General features: G+C 35.9%; 1 protein-coding gene across 2 annotated transcripts in view; it reads left to right on the top strand.

Moving 5' to 3' along the window:
• LOC131572807 (AT-rich interactive domain-containing protein 2-like) overlaps positions 1 to 24074 on the top strand; it is a 94417-nt gene that overhangs the window by 30918 nt on the left and 39425 nt on the right. For both annotated transcript variants that reach the window (XM_058826176.1, XM_058826175.1), the window contains one exon: positions 23635 to 23768. In XM_058826176.1, the coding sequence (XP_058682159.1) occupies positions 23635 to 23768 (134 nt within the window). The remainder of the gene's footprint in view (positions 1 to 23634; positions 23769 to 24074) is intronic.

Below are 24074 nucleotides of genomic sequence, written 5' to 3'. Positions count from 1 at the left end.
ACAAACCCCTTAATTCTATTCATTTATCTCTAACTGTTTGAACAGAGCTTAGCTTCTTTGCACATGATACGTGAAACAGATTAAAAAAAGTATTGCTTTCAGATTCCAAATGTTTTCTGAAGCATAAACGAAACTTTACAAGTACTATTTAGATGACTATTTTATCCCATTTTGTAGTCGGGGAAGTATATCTGATTCTTTGTATCTATTGCTTTTGTAAACACAATGTGTAATGTCAATATACTACTTGAAATAAAAAGGACAGTAAGTGATTTCCTAAAGCATTTGAAGGAATCCATCCATATGTAAACTGGGATTAAATGTTATTCTTACTGACTTTTTTTTCTCATCTCACTTTATCAGCATGGCCTTGACTACAGAGGGACTGCTGCAAGAGTGCAGCAAGAAGGGTCAGGAGAAGTGAAATTCATGCTAACTTTGGACACTTAAAAAAATACTCCTGAAATTAACAGTTTTCATGCTGTTTCTTGAGATCTTGTAGCACATTTTCATTAATAGTGTGAAATCCTGTATAATCATTTAGCAGCAGTGTGCTCTTACAGGCGTTTTGGGAGTCTGTAGAAAACAGGAGGAAGAGTATGCCTTTTTTAGTCTGTCTTGCTCCCTTAACAGTATAGTAACATACAATGTGTGTATTGATGCTAGTACATCTTGATATCAATATTTTTTTAATGTATTTCTTTTAAAAAAGAAATCTTTCTCTCATAATTTTTAGAAAACGGTTGTTTGGTTTAGTGGTAGGTTTTGTTTCTCTGTTTTATTTGTTTGGTGTGGTTCATCCTGCCCCAGTGCAGATGTTGCTAAGGTGTTTCTTACATGTTTTTGAGAAAGTGGTAGAAGTATTTTTCCTTTTTTCACCTAATGCTTCCTATCCACCTGCACTCATTTACTGTTAAGTTATCAGAAGACTTGAAAGTGTAATTTGAGGAAAGACTGGAAGAAAAATGCTTTGTTTGGTCTACATAAGAGAGGACAAAAGAGACATGATAAGAGTTCTTTAGTATGTGAAAGGATCAACTATAATACTAAAATATCTTTTGTGTCTGTTGGAGGTGGGATGGAGCAGTGGAGGAGGGTGGTTGGAGCAAGTGAAATTTAGATTAAAGGTTGTTATAAGTTTCCCAACATAAGCAGTGGTCAGTCCTATCCCTGTAGAGAATTGGTGGAATCTCCATCAATTTTTGAAACAGGTTAGAATAACCTTTTCCAGGAAGAGATCAATTCAGATTAGTACCTGCAAGCAATGCTGGGATGATGGACAAGATCATCCCAGTATTGCTTGCGGGTACTGATCAAATACCTTTTGAAAGGTATTTCTAGCCCTATTTTTAGATGTCTTGGGTTTTTTTGGCTTGCACCTCAGCACATTCATTGGGAGCCAACTACTTTCAGGAAATACTAAAAGCTCCCCACTCCCACCTCCCCCACCCACCTGACAATCTCTGAAATGTTTTCATTTTTCACAGAAAATCATTAATTCAATCTCTGTAGTATATATGTTGATTTCTAATTTTTGTTGTCAGAATATTCCATGATTTCTCAATGAAGATAACTGTGAATAATATTCTTGTATGATAGCACTATCTGATTGAAGTACAGTGCTTCCTTTGCAGCGAAAGAGGTACGACAGTATTAACTTATTCATCATAATCCACTACTGATTGTTTAGTTCATAGGTGTCCTCAGAATTTTGAGGAAAAAAAAAAAGATTATTCATTATACTGAACTCCGATCAGTATTGAGGGAACTACTGAGTTGCGTGTAGCAGAACTGTTAATGTGTTAATTAGCTTGCAGTATGAATATGAAGTAGAAGGCTGGCTGCATGGGAGACCCTGAGCTGATGCAAGAGGAGACTTTGCCTTTAGTGTGTTTGAATACCACACGGTTATTAATACTTGAAAATTACCAAAGAAGATGCTTCAAATGTTAGAGTTGCCATTCCAGTAAAGTTCTGAGAGTAAATATGGTCTGTGTCTGCATTAGCATGCAATGGTATTAACCACTTCTAATTCTGTTTCACTGCCATTAATGCAACTCCTTCATGGTGCTAAATTTCCTATGTCTTGTTTGATGTGTCAACAGCATTTTTAAGTGATCTCAGAAGTAAGACCAGTGGTACCTGAATTGAAGGAGAGTTTTTGCTGTTACTGTCACAAATAATGATCCATGACTGCATTGGTAAATCTGAAAGGTGCAATAATAGTCGAGGCTAAGAAAAGCTTTTCATAATTAGTAAGCAAGAAGTTGGAAGTGCAAACTTGCTCTGTCTGGGAGTACTAATTGCAAATCTGATTCCTTTAGTAAAGTTAGTGGCATCTTCAGGACAAATTTATAGGTGCTTATACCTTGAATTCAGGAGCAAGTTGTTGGCTTGTTTTTTTTAAATAGCCAAATATGGTTGCAAGACAAATGGTAAGTGTACTGATGCTCTTTTGCATATGCTGTTTTGCATGTAAAAATATGGTTGTTAAACTGAAACAGTATCTTGCACATGATGATCTCATTCTGCTCTTCCCTTTATTGCCTGCTGGCAGTACAGAATACAGATATATTGTGTGTGTTTATATATAAAACTGTTACCTTAGAAAATATACATTATTTTAATTTAGGGTAGCCTGAAGTTAAATGAATTCTAGCCTGCTGCTCTGTGGATGTTTTCTTCTGCGACTCTGTGTCATAGTCTGTGTCATGAATCTGTGTTCACCCCAGATTCAGAATTGGTCATTCCACTTGCCTGTTTCACCAGTCATAATTGCATTTCTTTTGTTAACACTACATGCAGGGCCAGTAAACTACTGGTTCAAGCAGCTAGTGCAAGTGTTTATTTGCCTGCTTTCATATGTAATGTGTGGATATGACTGTCTTACTAGGTATTTTTGGTAGAACTATGTTAGTTTTATGAAGAATGAATTCATGTGGTTGTACTGTATGCCTGTCTTCTCTGAGAGCTTTGGAACTTGTCAACCAAGTTAAGCCATGTTTGATAGAAAGAAATAACTTCCTTTGAAATTTCCAATAACCAATTGGAAAATTAGCAGAAAGATAAAGAAAAGAGACAGTAGAAATGTTGGCTGTGAGGGAGGGTTAGGGACAGCTTGGACTGCATGCATTCCAGGTGGAATGGCTTTCAGCAGCTCACAGCATACCAAGTTGCACATTTTTGTGAACCATTTGTTGCACAGGCTGGTCCTTGCCTGGTTAGTTGGAAAAGATGGGTCTGTGGGAGCTGCAAGTACTTAGCAGGTCTCCAGTAGGCACAGAAGGGAAAAAGCAGTGACTGCTAACAGGGGGAAGTAAAACTTGTGGAAAACATAGGGTATGTTGAACTCCTGTGATAAAGACTTTTGCTTGGGCCAAAGGAAGAAGTAAGCATGTTAAGGGAATATGGGGAATATAAAGCACAAATCCTTGATTCATTATTTGCATTCCTCACAGAGATTTTAAAAGCATGTTTTCTTGTGCATCCCCTTGGTATGCTACTTGGTTTTATTCTTTTAGTTGTTGTTTGGTTTGGTTGGGAGTTTTCATGCTTACTAACCTGCTGTGGCTAAGGAAGAGAATTACAGAGAATTATCCCTCCTACTCTTTGTGTCACAGGATGTGGATATGGAAATGTATATAGTTACATAAAAATGCTTCTAAATATTTGGCTTAGTATTTTGAAATGTCATGAATAATTGGCACCAAAGACTCTCAAGAACTGAAGTAACAGATGCTTGAAGGGCTTTTCATTTTGTGAAGCAACTAATTTCTTATTACAAAACCTTAATTTTAATTTAAAACTTAAACCCCATGGCTTTACGAAGTAGCTATTACAGCAAGTTAACAAGTCTTCCACCAGGGTGCAGTCTTTTCTAAGGATTTCTAATACCTTCAGCTAAGTATATGCATTTTGCATGTAAATACTATTTTTCTGCTGCAGCTATTACAGGCACGAAGTTGACTTTATTTTTCAGTGTGCATTTGGCTCTTTAATTGTGTTACATCATTGTGTTTAACAGTTGAGACAAAATTAGGTAAGGTCAGTTAAATGATAAAGTAATACACAGTCATCAGATTCCAATTAGAAAAAATGTCAGTCTTTTTCACTTTTTTTTTAATTCTCCAGAATTAAATACCTTCCCCAACTTTTTGTCATTCACTAAATAAATTCACTGTTGCCTTGTGTCAATAGCTAGATTCAAACAACAGTACTGTAGGATTGAACTTTTCCCATGTGAGTTAATAGGGTGTTAACATCAAAGCCTAATTGTGAGTATTTAAATTCTTTACACATTTGAAGGACAAGCCAAAATCCAGCTGCCCAGCTGACGGCATGCTTCTAATTGTGAGTATGAGTTGCAAGTCATAGGATGAAACCTGATACATTTTCTATGTCTGCAGTGAAAATACTTCAAGCTGTTCTGTTGTCTTGTTTGCAGTGAAAATACTTTCAGCTGTTCTGTTTGTCTTGTTTAGGCAATTGTCACCTTATTGTTGTCATCCTAATTCTGTTCCCTGGAAGTTGTAGTCATTCTGTGCACTATTCAGTGTAATAGGAAAATGATCATAATTTGACTTGCCTGTAGAGATTGTTGGCAACAACTGCTATAACCCAAGAGTATTTGATCAATGGATAAAATACTTTGTTAGGTATTTGTTGTATAGATACTTCTACTCTGACTTGTTAAGAGAAAGATATTTGTGCACAGGTCAGACTTGCACACTGTCCTGGACCAGTTTTCTTTTGGTACAAAATCAGTGTATTGTCAAGACTTATTTCTGTGTTTAGTGTCACATCTGCTATTTTAAACGTCACGCTACTGTTCATATAAAAAAGTGTTATAATTCCTAGTTTTGACTGCACGGTGCTGTTTTCAGCATGTAAAATTGGAGTCTTTGAAATAATGCTTGTACCCAGCATATCATATTGTATCATATCATATCACATCATATCATCATATCACTAAGGATTTTCAGTACTGCTTGAAAACCAGTAACAAACTTCCTATCATTGACATTGCTGTGATGAGAGGGAACAGTAAAATTTTCTAGATAAGTCATCTGTTATTCTTGATTTGAAGATACTTTTTAGGTAATTGAAAGTAAAATAACACTCTTATCTGGGAAAGAGTTGCACAAATCAGCTCAGGTAATGTAATGGATCACTGGTAGTGAAAAAATGAGCTTCAGCTTCTTTCTATGCTTAGCTATAAACTCCCACCACTTATTTTTTCACTGGCTTTGGCATTTTTTTTATACTACCCCACATCCCTTCCCCCATGATTTGATGTTTATTAATCAGATTTGATGTGGGGAAAAGAAACTAGTCCAAGAAGGAAAGAAAAGGCAGGGTATTGCTAGAGTTTTCAGTGAGTGGGGTTGATTGGAGAACAGTTGTCATACAGTAGTATACCAGTAGTAGGATGGTGTAGCACATCTGAGAGTGAGGGTGAAAGATGGCAATGGTGTGTAAGGCTGGACTGTCTGGGAAGTGTAACTTACTGTAACAGGAGCTGCTCTTCTGGGCCAGCATAATGTGATGTAACTTCTGGCTCTTACAGTCATATACTCCTCTGTGCCAGCTTCAGTGCCCTTCTGACCCCAAACTCAGCTGCTTCAGTCAGTATACATGGAAGAAACTTCTCTGTATGCACATTCCCATGTCATTCTGCTCATGTATGCACACCTATGCACCTTCAGAGAATTGTTTTCTGGTGTGGGAAAAGAACTTGGCACAGGGTCAGATGGACACCAGAGGGAGCGGTAATGCTTTGCCAGGGGAAAGTATCAGTATAGCAGCTGCAGTTAGATCTGCTTCATTTGCCGTTAGCCACATTTGTCAGTCTTACCAAATTTTTTAAAAAAAAGTGAGGGGGAAAAAGAAGTGTTGGTCTTCCATACAGATTTCTGCAAACTGGGTTTTTATTTATGCTTGAGCCATAAAGATAATCAAGACTTTTTTAACACTGAACAGCTAATTAAGGAAATGTTTGCCTGTTGATTGATTAATCAAATAACTTGACCGTGTTTGTAATGAATTACCTGTTTCAAACTATGGTTGTGGGCATTTGGGGTTTTTATAAGTGTAGTATATGACAAACATTGTCAACTACTGATGTCTTAAATACCTTTTCATTAGGGAGGATACTGCATTTCTGGCTATCAATAATAAATGGTATCACTATTTTGAAAATAAAACAATGGGGTTTATTTGGATTTTTTTAAAGATTAGTTAATAAATTGAGTCACAGCTTTATTTTAACTCTATCTGGTAATTTGTGTGATGGATATAGTTTCCTAGTCTGTGTTAGGGGTTTGGTTTTAATTAAAGAAGCCAATCTATGTATGGGATGTGTCTTAAAATAGTGAGACATAGAAAACCTAATTAAAGGTTTCCATGTCATTAAAGAAAAGCCTAAGGTCTCTAAATCCTTTACTTGAATCCAAATAAAGTGTTTTTAGAGCAGTTTAAAGATGATATGTAACTTGACTTCTATTCATATACTATTTAAATTTCTGCCATTTTCAGTGTTTGCTGGTTGTATTGTAATAAAACAGTTAATATGATCCTTATAAGGCCCCAAGAAGTGAGGGTCAATTGGAATAAATAGATGGTTAATTTTTTTATTTTTTTTTAAAGCATGTTTGGTGAATCTGTTATTGTGGCTGTGGCAATTAAAAAGTAAAACAAAACAGTTAAAACCAAAAACAACTCTTCATCCCTCAGTAACAATCCAAAGCCAGTGTAAGCACGTGTCACCTAATGTTATTTGAAAAAGTTAGATAGGAACATAATGGTGCAAATTGTAAAATTGTAAGCCGGATGGCTTGTCTTCCTATTCCTCCCTCTCTTGCCAGTGCCATAGTCCAGGGTGCATTACTCTGTAGGTTGCTGATGCAACTCTTTGTAGAGATTTGCAGACATGGTAAGGTGGAAAATACAAGCTCCTACCCTGCCCCCTCCTGAATTTGTTGATACAGAAGAAGTCTGTGCCGAATTAGCTCATGCTTTGCCTCCACATCTGTGTACATTAATTACTGTGTGGGCAGCCTGGCTGATCAGATGAAGGCTGTGCCTCTGCAGCAGGAGTACAGACATCCCTGCAAGGCTGTGGCATCTTCTGTTTGGAAAAACCTCTGGCTCAAGGAAGGAACTTTGTAAGAAACTACAGCTGTATCTATTGTTTCCTGCCTCCATAGGATAAAACTGTAGTAGAAATTGTAAGTGATAGAGCTGGATAAGGCAAGCTGGCTGCACTCTCTCTGCAGTTGGTATTTCATGAATTAGTTTTATGCTTGTTCAGAAAACTTTTGAAGTAGTAGTATACTAAGTAGTCCACAAGGTCACACAAGAAATGTGTGGTATAATATGTAGTCTGCATAAACCCAAGCTGTGTCACTTGCACAGTGTTCGAATGAGTACTGGTAGGGCCTGTTCTGAGCCAATAGTGCAGGCTATTGGTTTTGGCAGCCACATAGTAGTAGAAATCATCTGGCTCAAGCTGTTACTGTTATGAGGTATTACGTTACATTTGTCTCACTTTCCACATGGTGATGTCATGTGTGTACGAAAAAGCTCTCGAGCCATCTAACTGTTTTCACGTAAAATTGTCTGTGCTTCACACAGCTAAATACACAGCTGAGAGCGTCAGTGATTCATAAGCTGATTCAGGGGTGCATCAGATGCCTTTGAGAGCAGCCACTTTGTCAGCAGGGAGGGGCAAGCAGCTGGGTGGTGATGGCTGATTTTTATCTGCAGCTACAAGTCTGTCAGCACCTTGTGTTAGTTTGCTCAATCTAAGGATAAAACTCAGGTCAATATCTGACAAGTGTACTTTTGTGTGTTAAGGTGCAATGTGCCTAACACTATATCACACCTTGATGCCTGCTAAATATCACAGTTTAAAACTCTGCTTAAGAAAGGGTTAATATGGTTGCAGCATAGACAAGTCTGAAGTTGTTGGATTTCTAATTCCATATATTTCTAGGGACAGTGATCTGGTAATAAAAAGAAGTTTGATGCTTTGGAGAAATGTGGATGATATAGAAATTACATCCTCAGTTTACTTTCATGGTGGGGACTGAATTCTATGGCATGCTCGTAATTAAAACTTTTTACAGAATTCAGGTTATTCCTTATCTTTTTGTTCGTGAAAGGGCTAATTAGCTAGCCATAGTCCCTTTGTACTAGATTAGCCACAGGCTATTAGTCATAGGCTTTTTTTTATCCTACCAGTGTGAGGTCAGACAAATTTGAAGCACTCTAGTAATTGCATTTGACTGTATGTTACAATAGCATACCATATTTTACATCTTTCTTTCATTTCTAGTCAAAAATATAGTTATTACTTGTGCTTCTTTTTAACATGATTTTTCCTCACAAAATTAAAGTTGTTTCACTGATGCCTTACTAAAATAACAACTGAAATTTGCCTTTCTGATGTTCCCTGTTTGTTTTTTTAATGGCTATCAATATTTCATAATATTGCATCATTTTGATGTATACATAGCTAAAAATAAAACAACAGCCGTTTTAGGGCTCTTCAGGTGCTGTTTCATACTGCTCATGCTCATCCCATAGGCAGCGACAGTGCAGGGATGATGTTATCACTACTCTAACAGGGTTTTTTGTTGCATCATGAGATTACTGAAGTTGTCTTTTATCATTTCCTAATTTTGGTCAGCAGTTGCAAACCTGAAGTGATATATCTTTTCATCATCTTTACACGTGAAACTTTTCCATTATTTCACTTAAAAAACATCTCAGGGATAATACAATCTTGTAATCATAGACAGGAAGCTGAAGAAAGGTTTCCAACAATCCTTTTGCCTTCTTCCCACCTTTTCTGGGGCAGGGGGAAGTATAGAGGGACTATCCTGGCAGATGTTCTATTGCGCTCTAGTAATTGTTTTAAACAAATCAGAAGTTTCTTAGCTTGATAATGTTCAATATGTAAATTCTTATGATGCCATGTGGATGAAGACTCTGCAGGGAGAGTGAAGGCATGACAGAAATCCTGGCAAAGATGAACAGCTGCTTACAGGGATACTGCTGCTGAAAAGGTACTTGTAAAGCTGTATGCATTTGATTTTACAAAATTTGGTAGTCTAGAAGGGCATGAGATTTGATTAAAGCTACTTGGAATAATTGTAAACCTTAGTTTTTGCTATCAGTCTTTTTAGTAGCTTTCCAAACCTGAAAAGATTTGGAGGCTCATTTTATGAGACATTTTTATCATATAGATTTATGTCCAATAAGCTACTCCAGTTGAGCAGTATCTAGCTCTTTTAGGCCCTGTGTATATTACTTCATATCATTGTCCTCTTTTTACAGATGCCGCTTAAAATCAGAATCACCTATACAAAATTGGTGGGCCTATGCCAGAGCATGGTTTTGATATTACTGCTGGTTTATTGGTTTTATTTTCTTTTCCCTCTCTTCACAGTTTTTGTAGTGAAATAGAACTAGCTCTTAATGTTTAGAGAGCAGTCCCTAAGAGGGCTGGGGAAGGAAGCCAGAAATATGGTGCTCACCTTCACCTGACTATTCTGTTATGCCATTATAGTAATTTTAAGCAGCTGGGAGGGAAATTAACAGGTTTTTTTCTCCAGCCTCCTCCATTTCATCTGTTAAATTTATAATCTTCCCCTGTTTACCTTGAAAGTAAATGTGATTTAATTTCTCCTTCACCTCCTCTTAATCTGTACCACATGAAAAGTTCTGTCTGTGCTTTCTGACAGGGTCAGGCACATTGCAGCTGGCCACACAGCCAGTGTGGCTTCCCTTCCCTGCCACTGTGCACGCGACGAGCAGATTGTTCCCAAAGCCTTCCTTGTCCTCTGCTCTTTGGCTGTGCTTTATCCTCATGCAGGATCTGATTTGCTAATTTTTTTTTTTAATTAGTTTTCTCACTTTGGGAAATTTAATTCTGGTTTGTTTTCTGGGTGTTCTTTCACCCTTGTTATAAGCCTAGTGCATTAAAGAGAGAGTTTAGAGTTCTCCCAGTCTCCACTTTAGCTCCTAAATCAGTGTCCTCCTTCCACGGTATCTCACTGTTTTTTACCCTTTAAACGCCTTTCTTCAATTTTTTTCATCTTTTCAGATTCTTTTTATGTCTTCCTATAGCATGACAAAATACTTGTGCAATTACATTTATAGAATGCAACCCGATGTACACAATTCTAAAGGTACTTACATTTTCTTTTTAAACGCAGTCTATTTTCTGTAGTGGACACAGTATGTTGTTTTTAAATCATGCATGTGTTATAAAAACTAGCTTCCCAGAAATGTAGTTAGTTGCTTGTCTATCTTGTATAAGTTTGTTGTAATTCATCTGGTATGCCCCTGCTCCCAGGAGCTTAAAACTTTTATTAGTACTTAATAATGCTTTCCGTATCTTTCCCAACGGAAGCTACCCAGAAGAAATATTCAGATTACTTGGGGCATGAATTGAAGCCTCTGGTCCATAAAAAAACAAACACATGATAAACATAATAACACCATCCAAACTACTGGACAAGCTCAGTTGCATATTTGGTGGTGAAAGCAGAGGGAAACTTGCACAAGTGATGGAAAAACTGGATAGGGGCTCTATTCTATATTCATATTGGTCGAGCTCAGTGCAGCACATCTTGTGTAAGACATGGATTTCAGACTGTTAGGAGAAATGACTGTTAAACTACTTTGGGATCTGACATCAGCAGTTCAGGATGTCCTGGATTACCATTGTCCCTCATCAGCTGGCAGGTACTACTCCCTCTACAGCCTGATAACTTGTATTTACAAGGAATCTTGTAAATACGTTGTTGATGACAGTACAGTATCTGCCAGTTTATTTCAACTGTTAGATAACTTCATAAAACAGTAGCGAACAATTTAAAACTCAACTGCTCACTATCGTCTTAAGGTAGTTCTTAAAGAAAACATTTTATGTGGTTTGTTCCTTGTGTCACAGTGTTTCCAGGGGATTGGATGTTGTCACTGGCTTAATGCTTTCTATGCTACTTAAGGATTTACTCTTCCCCATCTGTTGCAAAGCATGGCTATTACATGTGAGCAGGAAATACAGAAGATTTATTTTTAGTTTCTTGTTTGAAATTTATTTCTGAGAAGGTTTGCTCTTTTGTAGAAATGAGCTCTGCCTCGTCGTAGAAGATTGCACTGGTCTGAAGAAGAATCTTCAGAATGTATCCAGAGATTCAGAATGTGACACTGAGGTAGCCTGGTTTCAGAATATTGAGTACTTAAAGAAAGAGATTAGCACCATATGCTGGTTTTAGCTGGAAACTTAAGTATCTTCTTTTGTGGAAGTACAGTTCTGAATTTATAGCTAGGTTTTTAAAAAAAATGATTGCTTTAATGAGATATTATACTAGAATACTAGTATACTCTAGAAGTCAAAAGGACAAGCAGAGGAAACGTAGATAGAAAATCCAGTCATTATATGCTGTAATAATGCAGAATCATAGAATGCTTTGCGTTTAAAGACCATATAGTCCATAGCACACATACCCACTTGCCCTGGTCAGGGACATCTTTTATTAGATCAAGTTGCTCAAAGCCAGGCTGGTGGTAGCCTTTAGAAGTATTCAAATTTATGTACAGTGTAGAAGGCTCTGAGGTAAGAAAGGATAACATCTGGATGATTATTTAGGAAAATGTTTGTTTACTTGCCCATATATTGCTTGATACAAACACCATGTGACTTTGTTGCTTTCTTCAGTCTTAGAAGTCCCTACCCTGTGTCTCTTGAAAAGGTACACAGTATATTAATTACACAGCATTTATCTTCCCAGAAGTTATTTCCATTCAAAATATTAGAAATACAATAAGCCTTACTGGGTTTACGCAGTGTTTGAAAAGGCTGGTTAATCCACAGTGGAGGATCAGGTTTTATCTCCTCTAAACCCCAGACCACCAGCAGGGACTGTACATACTCCAGGCATTTTCTGATACTTAATATCTGAATACAGTTGATACTGAGGTGTTTTCTTTTTAGCCTTCCTATAAAAGAATAATTTTTCTTCCAATATGCTCAACACATTTTTAGTATCTGTATCTGTTTTATATAAGATTAGAGTTTGAGTGATTTTATTATGTATTTCACAACAGCATTCTCATTGAGTAATTTGTTAGATTTGTAATTTGTTAAAAGTAGAGCTGTTGGTTTATTTTTTTTCATTCTAATACTCCAAAATTCTCTTCCTTCTGCCTTTAAAGCAATTTGCGATGATTATCTTCAGTGACTGAGATGGATATTTTCCAACAGGAAATCTGATCTCTGGGCTTTATCTGTATTCATCATGCCCATTTGTTGTCTTTCTTTTATCTTTGTGTAAGTTCTAAGGGCTTTACATTACAGTTATAAAAAGCAAAAAGAAAATGCTTATAAATTCTTCGTGATTATTGTGTTGGTTATTCTAAAATGGTTTTTGAAGGATCTGTCATTCTGCTTTCCTTGTGCTTTATCAGAATTAGTGTTAAGCTAGAGGCCATCTGTGTAGCATTCAGTAATTCTCTGGTTATATCTATATTAGTGAATTAAGTGTGTCTGAGGCTAATCGACATAACATGGCTCATATCCATAGTCCTAGCCCCAAAACAGGGTAGTTATATCCAAAGTTACTTCTGGGAGTGGTCCCCTTACAAAGGAGGGTCTCTGAATGCCTTCAGATTGCTTGAAAGAATGCTAATAGGCCTAGACAGAAGTTGTTTCAGGCACTTTTTTAACGGTTTAGTGGTACAGGCAGTTCATTTCCATGCACAGGAATGCTCACAGTGCTTTTGATTTTACTGGTATAGATGTGTAGCTTCTGCAACTTTAGACAGCTAAATCAATATGTTACCTCTTTATCATAATTTCTAAATTTGGACTTGGCTGCATTCTCAGAATGCACTGGGATTCTTCAAATCATATAACTGCATATTGTTAAGTGATCAAAAAGTGTAAAAATAGTCATTATTATTACTTTACTTTCTGTGTGGGTAGATTTGTATTTATTCAAAGCATACTTTTAGCATATTTTAGCATATTTTTAGGTTGAGTGTTTTTATGAAGGTCCAATTGCATTTGTTTTTACAAACAAATTGGATGATTTTGAGACAAAGAAGGTACTCGTTCCCAAGGCATCTTTTTCCTCTCTACTTGGACCTTAAAGAGTTTATGTTGCTAGTGTGCAGAATCCCAGCAAGATCCTCTTATTCAGTTTTTTTTTTTTTTTTAATTCCATTCTTATTTTTTTCCGTGAATATTTGATTTATCTGGTAGAGTGTTCAACAAATTAATGAATGTTCATATTTTTGTTTGATTTACCACATAAATAAGGACATGTAAACTAGTACATGTACTCTGATTATGTGATCAGAGTGTGGAATACAGTTTGGCAGAGAAATTGTAAATAAATTTAATTGCAGAAAAAGACTGGTTTGTGCTGAAGGCAGAAAACTGCAACTGTTAAAGTTGCCAAATCTGTGCAGAAAGTAATGGTGAAATTACAGATAGCTTTGTGAGGTGAAGAAATGACATGGCAATAAGTTTTTAATAAATGTTTGTAGATTCAATGAATTTAAGAAACAAACTACAAACATTAGGAATCAGTAAATTCTGTATTTTTATTCTATGTTTTATGGTTCTGGGATTTTTTTAATAACTGTTGAATAACACTGAAAGAAGTATTGTGGAAATGTTTACCATGGTGGCTAGAGCAATTGCCAAAATCTAGAAAAGCTATTTCTAGGCTGCTGTTTTCATGAGATTTAAATCTACAATTATTGTGCTCTTGTATAATATCCTTCTAATTACCAGGCTTTCTACAGGAACCTATTGGCCCTTCTTGTCAAAGCACTGCCAGAATGTAGCAAAGAGTATGGCTTAATAGTAGGCCAGGGGGAAAAGGCCATTTTCCAATAATTAAGATAGTATTTTGACTGTGTATAGTCTGGACTTCCAACCTTATTCTGGAAACAGCTGACATGTTTTTTGTCAGTGGTGTTTGATTAATATCCATAAGCAGCATTTCTGTTAGCCTACCTACAGTGAAATCCACAAATGAGGTGTTACCAATTTTTAATATTTTCAATTATTTTAAAAAATAAATATTTTAAAATATGTGTTACAAATTTGTAATAATTCTAATATTTTTTAAGTTCAAAGAGTATTTTCTCGTATTAATGTAGTTTGAGAAGTGTGTAATATTCCTAAATTTCAAAAATGTGCAAGATAATTATTTGCAGTTGAAAAGGAGTATGCAAGTCTTTACAGATGAGCCAGATTCCAGTTTGAGTGTTCTGAGTAAGTGTGTAATTGTAACTGTAAGCATGTGATGTGTTCATGTGTTGTGGTATTTTGCCAGATTATGCCTTTGTAGGATAAATTTATTTTGCATAGACGAGACAAGGTAAGTGGCTATTACCATCTGTGATAATATAGCAAACTGTGTTATTTATAATGGCTTGAGAGAAAGTCAAAGAACTGGGAATTCTTGATGGGATAAATTCAGGGCATTATTGTTGTGAAAGTAACTTCAGTGTGATGCTTAGCACAAAATTAGAGAATTTGCTCCCTGCATAGAAAATCCCCTAATCAGGTTTCTCTGAAAACAGTAATGAAGTCCCTGAAAGTCTGAAAGTAAACTGTTCTTGTGGAAAAATACTAGCTCTATTTGCATATTTGATAATGGAACTGTGAAACTAAAAAAAACATTTCTTAATCATATTAAAAATAAATTTCTTAATCATATGTGTTACAAGGCCAGCTTGCATAGAAATTTTCTGTCTAGTGAGAACAGCTCTGCAGTTTGTGCTCTGATTGTGTTGCTCTAGCAAGTCTTTCTTCCTTCGTTTTTTTTTGTGCTACCACACAAAAAAAAAAGTATTTTGTGCACACCCACACACCAAAAAAGTATTTCCACAACTTAAATTTCATAATAGTTAAGTAATAAGAGACGTAATAGTCAAATTAAGTTATACTTGTTTATAATATGTGTAGTTTTCTTCATTGAGTAATGAAATATTTGTAGGTTACTTATATAGACCAGTTTAACAGCTATTCATGTTCACGGTTATGAAAGTTACACAACTTCATACACAATATATGTTAAATATGTACCTGAGTATTTGCATTAAAATGTCTTCATATTTGTTGTTGCTTGTCTCAGGAAATACTTCTGGAATATGTGGTCATTAATCTCTGGTGTTCAAAGCCTATGTTATGTTCAGTGTGCTTTTGCTTGATTCTAATCTTGGGAGTATTTAATAGATTTTTAGCTTTGGTATTTGACAAAATATAAGCCATTGTTTCATAATGGAAACCCCCATCTTTAAAATATGCTCTAAGTTACCACATTGTATCGGAATGATAACTTTGTTCTGATTTTTGATTAAAGTAAGTATGTGTTATATTTTATATATATATATATACTCCTGTTTAATACACTTAGATAAGTACATCTGTTGGCAGAACACCACCCAGTCCTAGGATACGTTTGTGAAGGAATCCACAGAGACAAATAATTTATATTTTAGTATTTACCTTGATACTTCACTTAGTGACCTAAATAGTGTTCACTGAAGGCAAGTTTTTGCATTCTATGCAGACTGCTTTACAAGACATGCTATTTATAACTAATGCTATGTCAGAAGCTGTATTTAGTTGAAAATTTTATTACTACTGTCACAATACATATTACAGGGTAGAGACATTCATTTGTATTGCTGCCAGCTTTGCAGTGGATACATGAATACTTGAAATTGTTATAGTGGGTTACATAATGTGTTGGTATTTGAGATTTCAGTGATGGTCTGAAATAAGGTGGCTGGTGTGGGCAGTAGTATGTTGTGACTGTGCTATGGGCACACCCGCACAATGCTTAGTTAAAATTTCCTGCATGGGCCTACAGGAGTTCCAAACTTGTGATACTGTCTGTGTTAGTGTATCTTTGCCATTCAGGTACTCTTGTGGAGAAATCTAGACAGTATTGTAGATTATTTCTCAAAATAGATTAAGTTTGGGGTTTTTCAAGAATTTGTGAAAATGTGATGGAGATAATAACAAATCTAGAGGGTTCTGATGTTTTGCTTCAAGAGCTAAACTCAGACTGCAATTATACTTGAGATTTGATGAGCTGTCATCCTAGATGGAAACAGAGTGACTGTAGTATTACTAAGAGGAATACGTCTGGGAATTGCCTTTGTTGAAAAGATAAAGACTGGAGAATTAATACTGTTAGTAATTGTACAGCTCAGATATTCCTGGATGTGGAGCCCAGCAGGTCTGATGAAGCAGCCACTGAACCTGTAAGAGGTGACACTGGATTTGAATTATTTTTGGGAGGCAGTGAGAAGGCAGTAGAAGAGTTAGTCCTGTAAAAGTATTGTAAAGTATAATTTTGCACCACAGATGTGGATCATAAGTAGATTCCATTTAAATGAAGTTGAAAAATAAATTAAGACAAGCTTACATACTTGTGTATTTATCTAGAATCTGTTGGGATTGCTGGGGGTTTTATTCAGAGATTGATGTCATCCTCCAGCAACCTCAGTCTTCTGAAACTGCACTCCAGCATAAGCACTTCAGCTGGCTGTCACATATCTTTTATTATTTCCCTTCTAAGCTAGAGCATTATTAGTATGAAAACATAAAATAGTGTCTTAATTTCTTTCCTCTTGGTGTTTCTATAGATACTAACAAGGTATTTTCATTGACTTGAATTATTTATTTTTTCTTTGAATCATTGAGACTTTTTCTTGTAATGTCTAACAAAGTGAAACTTGGAGGGTTGGTGATGCTCATAGATTTTACACCTCTTCCAACAAAGATTAATGAAAATTGCCTTAGAAAAGATTCAGAACTTCATGAAGGCATATATTTGGGTTTCCTCTGTTTGCAAAGGTTTCTTGGTAGGATAAGAATTTTATAACCAAATTTCAACCAAACTATAAGTTGGACCATCTATCATGTAGTCTTGTGTTACAAAATGTGGTACAAAAGTTTAACATATTTAAATGCAATTATAGTTTCTATGTGATTACGTATAAAGGGCTTGGGTTGTTTAATCTTCACAGGGTCTTCTGAGTTTGCTCAGAATTCTCCTGAAGTGTAACAGAATCTGTCAGGGTGGAGGCTGGATGTTGTGTATGGTCTGATGGGCCCACATGCGACCTGATTCCAAACAGGCAGCACAGTCTGGTTGGTACAGTATCCTGGATGCATTGTGGACACTCCGCCAGGTGTTTGAAAAGCACAGCCATTGGACATTGTATTCATCTGGCAGGCTGGCCAAGTACGGCATTAAGAGTCTTGATTTGTCAGCCTGTTCTATTAGGTGGTCACAATAAACCAGAAATCAAACAAATAATGCTGAGAATCACCTGTGCAGTGTTTCACTGGAAGCCTTATGTAAGATAGTTTCTGAGATAGATGAGGTGAAGATGGAAAATGCAAGTGTTTTTGAAGGATTTAGCTGCAAGCATCAGTTCTGACAATAATTTGCTTTAACTGTTGTATTGTAATTTGTGGTGCCCTCAGGGCCAGGGGGAAAAAACCCAGAAAAACAACACAAAAAGATTGCTGATGACACTGGCAAAGCACTCAGACAATAAATCAAATTTGAGGCAGTTTGTTGATGTACACTTAAAGTTTAAGCAGAGCCTTGTAGCAGGTTGTTGTGTTTGCCATTTTCAGAAACTACTTAGAATAAATCTTGGGACAGGAATTTCGTAAGTGAACAGCTATGAGATGAGTAAATGAGTGGTAAATTATTTGGGACAGCTGCAGCAACAGCTTTGTTAAGTTCTAAGCAGGAGTTTCATTGCAGTGTGTGGCACCAGTCTCTACTTTGTGTGGCAGCAGTAGCACACAAGTTTAAATGCTTTGGCCCTGCTGAGAAACAGCCTTCTATGGGATTAAAATACTGCCTGCTATTAGGCTTCGTAAATTGATTGGATTTTCAAGTAACTGTACCAGACACAGATTCAAGCTATAGAACTGCAGTGGATTTCCTGATAAAGATGGTATATTTTCGAAAAGGTTGCAGCTTTTGATTGGCACAACAAGTTTTCATGAGTTTCATGAGTTGTCATGAGTTCCTTAGTTCTGGAGTGTAGAGCAAGAGTCATGTTGAATTAGGGGCAAAGAGAGACTACATGCAATGGTTCTCACTTAAGGTAATACAAATTGGAATATTCAATAGTGTGAAATCCTTCTTACAGTTAGGATTTTGTCTCATTATTATCTAGGATGTTGTTGTTAATAGTATTGCAAAGAGGGAGAGGGAGTACAAGTGAATGAGCAGGAAGAGCGTGTCTGTCTTGCATCATAATGGGCAGTGTTCAGGCAAACAGAAATGGTGCAAGGTTATGTTGTCAGTCCTCCACTAGTAATGCTGTGTAGAAAGATAGTTTCAAGAAAGGTGAGGTGGAGAGCTGTTGTAGAAATGGTACCTGCTTGCTCTTCAGCTGAATACAAAGATGAGGAGGGAACTGATAGTAGGACTGTGATAGTTCATGTCTGCGACATGTCATGTTTTGCCAGACATTTGCTTAATGTATATTCTGCACATTTGTGTCCTGGTAAAAATTAGCCAGATGTTTTATACTATTACATGAACCAGTTTCTAGTATACTCTAAGCCCATTCAGGGCTATTGTTAATAGTGAATTATACATGCCCCTAGATGTACCTAGTGTAGGCTTCTTTTTATTAGTATTTTTTCCCAAATACCTGAAAGCCTAAAGATCACTAGGCTGATAAAAACCTGTGTAGTTACTAAATAATATTTTTTCATGGACAAAAATATTACTCATCTTCGTAGAACTTTTTTCTCACAGAATTGAATGGAACAAAGTGACTTACTGCTGTCAGAGGAACAGAATGTGTAAAATGTTAATTTGATTTTCAAAGATATATGATCTTTTGATTTCCAAATCAAGAGATCTTTAAAGTAATCAAGTTTTCAGAAAACATTGAAGTCACTTGCTCTTCAAAAAGTAGCCAGTCTGCACATCTGTCTCTGGTTGCCCATCTATTTTCCTATTTTTCAATACTTGGAATATCCTGATGTTCTGGCTATTCACCAGAGGTGTGTGTTTGTGTGTTTTTTGTTGGTTTTGGGGATTGCTGGTGGTGTTGGTTTTGTTTGGGGTTTGTAGCTTTTTTAAAATTTATTTATTGTTCCATTTATTTCTTTATTTAATTTAAGTTAAATGTCTCAGCAGAGGAGTGATCCAAGCTGAAAGGCCAGAAGTGTCTGTAAATGGGTTTCATTGTGTTTCAGTTTCTTGAGTATTTTGGTTCATGTGTCCAGTGGGTAATACCAGTTCTGGGTGCCATGCTAACAGTGTGAATCATCTTTCCACATGTCTACAGAAGGCAGTTTTCCCTATTCCTCCATCTTCACCAGGACTTCAATATAGTACTTAATAAGTGGGCTTTTTTTAAGACTTTATTTAAACGTATACATTTGTTTCATTTGTAGTTTAATTCTGGTCTTTCATTTAGTTAGTTGCTTTAATTCTTTTTTGTACATAAGTCTTGGTTTGAAAAAACAGGTGTCTGCTAAGGAAGGCAGGACCCTCCCTTGAAATGGAAAATGTAAACCCCCCTCCCTCCGAATTATTATAGTTTTGAAATTAAAGGGCTCTCAGGCAAAGATATGGGAGTAGGAATAACGGTTCTTTACTAGTATGTATAAATGTTAAAAAAAAACCTACAACATAATAGGAAAATTAAAATAAAATGTGGTAGTACAAAAAACACTGACAGAGTCAGAACACAGCCTGGCACCCTGTTGGTCAGGATGTTGGTAGCAGACTGATTAAATGGTGGCTGCAGTCCTCCTGGAGTGACAGATGTGGTTCTGCTGAAGCAGTGATGCTGTAGAAGGGTGTAGTTTTTCTCTGAAGGTCCAGTGGTGGTGTAGAACAGTCTGGTCTCTCATCTGGGAATCCAGTGGAGAAAGGCTGACTGTGTTGTTCCCAATCTCAGATTACGTCCAGGTAGGAATGCTTGGCTCCTCCTCCTGGGTGGAGCATCCCACAACGGGATGTTGTGATTTTATCAGTCATGCAGTGAGACTCAATGACCCATTAACAGAAGGTATCCCCCTGGAGGGAGGATGGGTCATGGAAGAGATAAAGAAAACTCCACTGCCTGGTTTTAACAGGTGGTAATAAAATACATACTTTTGGTTACATCTTGCATTGCAACCTAAGACAACATACTGGCTGCATCTTTCTTTGCCAGTACTTGATTGTTCAGTTGGTATTGAAAGCAAAAGACAAGTTTAGAAGATTGTTGCTGTTGTTGTATACTACCTGTGACTTTGTGAAATTAAGGAAGCATTTTGAATTCCTGAAAACCTTTTTCTGTGATCAAAGTATACCTTTCTAGCCTATAACTACAGATGCAAGTTGTTTTGAAACATGAAATTAGCCTTTGCAACTTTTTATCACATATGAGCATTTGCACAACTGGTTTTAAGTAATAAAAGAGCTCTGTTTATTATTTTTTAATTTCTTGTATTTTTAGAGCAAGACGTGTTTATGCTAAACAGTTCTGCTGTTTGCATAGTAGCTGTATGCCAGACTGTTGAGATTAGAGTTTAAGACTAGTAAAGCTCGTGTACAAGCTAATTTGCAAATCAGCTTCTTCTCTACACTGAAATTCCAGGTCATGCATTCTCTCTGCAGGAAATAAAAGGAATGTTTGGAGGATTGAGGTTGTACAGCTGTCTGTAAACAGTTGGTACTTACATAGCATAAAAGAATGGTACTGAAGAGTCTATTACCATCTAGTTATTATAGTTGAAATTTAGTATTACAGTGCTGTTAAAAAGAATAAAGTTTGTGTTAGAGGTGGGGAACATAATGCTATTTGGTTTGAGGTTTGGGTTTTTTTGGGGTGAGAGGAAGGTGGGGTTTAGCCTTAGTAACTGATGGTTTGGGATTGTTGAGGACTTTATTTTGTTTCATTTTGACTTTTCCTTGGCAAACTTGATAGTTTGGGGTGAGATAAGAAAGGAGGATTGTTCTTTGAAGTGGTGGAACCTCAGTAAATTGAATAACAACATAAAGAGCTCAGAATTTAGTAAAGTGAAGTTGATCCATGCATTGGCATAGGGAAAAATGAATTCCTCACTAAAAGGTAATTTGAATCCTGATTTTCTGTGAAATGCTTAATAAGACATTAGTGAAAACTTTGTGGCAGTTGTCAACACTGAACAAATGATGACCTTTTTAGTTTGCAAAGGTCTTCTAATATATACCAAAATTTTTTTCAGAGAGGGAAGAAAGGAAGTAGATTTTTGAACTTTGAGATTTTCTGTGTTCAGTGGAACTATTTTAACACATTTTAATAAAGTAGATATTACCAGAAGAGAACATCTAGGGTATTCATATTGTTGAGCTTGGTTGGGGCACGGCTTTAATAAAAAGTATAAGGTTAAGTATATATGTTCCATATAACACTATGGAACAACATGAATTATTTTATGATATGTACAGCTTATTTTTAAATGCTTAAGTAGCTATTCAGTCTTGGTGGAATGGACAAGTCTACAATAATTCGCAGATTGTATTTTTTGAGTACCATACATGTTTCTGTATAGGGATTTTTACTTCATCTTATTAAATGTTTTTATGAAATTTTCTTACAAAAATGAAACTGTTCTAAGCTCAAGCTTTGACTCAAACCAATAAATATGAGGAAATTGGCTCTAGCCCCGGTGTTTATTATACAAACTACAGCAGTGTAGCTTTTGGCAGTATGGAAATGATACATGTGGCATCCATGGCTATAGGAACCTGCTGTTTTCCTCTGCACCAGATCTAGTATTCATCTGACCCCTGCTCTGTTTGAAAAATGACTGGAAAGCCAATGTAGAATCCTCATACTTTTCTGAATGAGCTCTCTGAAGAATGAGTGACTGGACAGAAAAAGGGAAGATCAGGCTGTCTTTGAACTGCTCGTTTTGGTCTTGACCATAAGTGGACAGGCTCTGTTAATTGATATTGATTGGATTACAGATTTGATTCATCTGCATATAAGATGTAAGCTAAATGAAAGAAGTGGATAAAAGGGTAAGGAAATGTATGGGAAGAGGAAATTTAGGTTTTAGGACAGTGTCGAGCTGTGACTTTAAAAAAAGTTATAAACAATTTTAGAAGGTTTTACTTTCTTTGCAGATACATAAACTTAACTCACATAAATGAGGATTTTTAGTTTAAAGATAAAAGCAACCATATTTAAGTGTAATTTTTAGTCCTTTAAAAATCCCTAAAAGCAAATGATTGTGCAGGGAAGATTTTTGCTGACTCCTTAACTTACTCAAGAGTTTATGTAATAAGGAGGGGGGTGTGGCAGTGGTTCATGTAGCACTTAGAATATCCTGAACTCTAGTCAGACATGAATGGTATTTGCATGTGATACATACAGTGCAGCATGATTTGCCTTTCTAGCTCTGATATCTTTCCTGTCTTCTGAAATGCGCCCTTTTCTTAAGAAAAAATGTGTTTTCTAACTCGTTAAAGGTATGGTTATGGTATGATTATTGATACCTCATTCCATCAAATAATTACTAATTTAATGAATGTGAAATATTCCTCAGAATACTGTTTCCTTAAAATCTTTCTTATTTACCATGTGTTAATTATTTTAGTGTCCACTGACAAAAATGGTACAAAAGCTTACTCATATAGGATGTATTTTAGCATATTGAAAAAGAACTATAGATGTTTTAAATTATTTTCTGATTTTACAATTTTTTAATGATTTCATTGACTTGGTATTGTCATTTTTCAGCACAATTAAAATCTGTAAATTTAGGCAGCTTTGAACTTGACTTAAATTTGTGAAGGGTTTTCAACAACATATCACTGTACAGTTAGGGCTACAGTGAATATTTTAAATTGGTTTTATATATTGGAGTGTAGAAAGTTCTGAACTTTCTACATTTCTTTTAACATTTTCAATGCTAAATTAACTGTCATTGAGATAATTAATTTACTGGTTGGCTGTTTATTTTTTGTACATATAACTTCTGTGCAGAAGGTCCATTCTTTGTACAGTATATCAGCTTTATTTTTCTTAAGGGGTTCAAAGGGATTTTCAGTAGTTATTAGATGCAGCTATGGCTCTCAAGTTCTGATCCTGAATTGCTGCCTTTGATATCCCTGAATTCTCTTAGTCTTGTGTAGTTATTAGGACCCAGTATACAGTTTCTCTTTAAACAAGGCAAAAAGAAATAAGTATTTTTCTGGACTTGACCTTGGTATATGTATTGGTAATGTGCAGAGAGTAGTTTTTATGATGCTTTCACCTCCAGAGTTATTTTGGGTAGAAAAACCTAATTTGGGAAAAAACAGGATTAGTCACAAAGGGGCGCAATTTGTTGCAATTTATCAAAATATTATTGTTGAAAAATGTGAAAAATTTGGTATCTAAAGCAGTAATTACACAAATCTACACTTTCTCTGTCGCCTGTTGTCAATCTGACTAAGGTTTTGTTTTTTAGCAGTTTGATTATTGTTTCCAGTAAATCTCCATATTTCTACAGATTGCTTCCTTTGGCAGTTCTGCTTTTGGAATGAAAGATTTAGCTGTACTAAACACACTTTCTTTATAATTTTATTTCAGTTATCTAGAAAAGTATGAAAAAGTCCATCATTTTGGGGAGGAGGATGATGAGGTACAACCAGGAAATCCAAAGCCACAACTTCCTATTGGTGCAATTCCAACTTCCTATAACTACCAGCAACACAGCGTGTCAGGTAAATTCTTGAGGGTAAAAATGCTATTTTCTTTGTGTGTGTGCATTTTTTTTTTATTTTTTTTTTGGATAGGCTACAGAAATAGTGTGTAGATAAATTTGAATATTATTAAAACTGTCAAATCTATACGACTCTCAAATGATTAGTTTAATATACTCAAAAATCTTTCCACTATGAACCACATCAAAACAGATATTAAAATCCATAAGCTGTTTCTCTTCTTTACAAATATTATCCTTGCTAATTAGTAGAGCTGTGTAGTTACTTGTCTTGAAAAAAAATTATCTTGAAAATTCACAGTGTGTT

Source organism: Poecile atricapillus, chromosome Z (assembly GCF_030490865.1).
Source record: "Poecile atricapillus isolate bPoeAtr1 chromosome Z, bPoeAtr1.hap1, whole genome shotgun sequence".
Taxonomy (NCBI): Eukaryota; Metazoa; Chordata; class Aves; order Passeriformes; family Paridae; genus Poecile; species Poecile atricapillus.
This window is presented reverse-complemented; position numbering and strand designations above follow the sequence as displayed.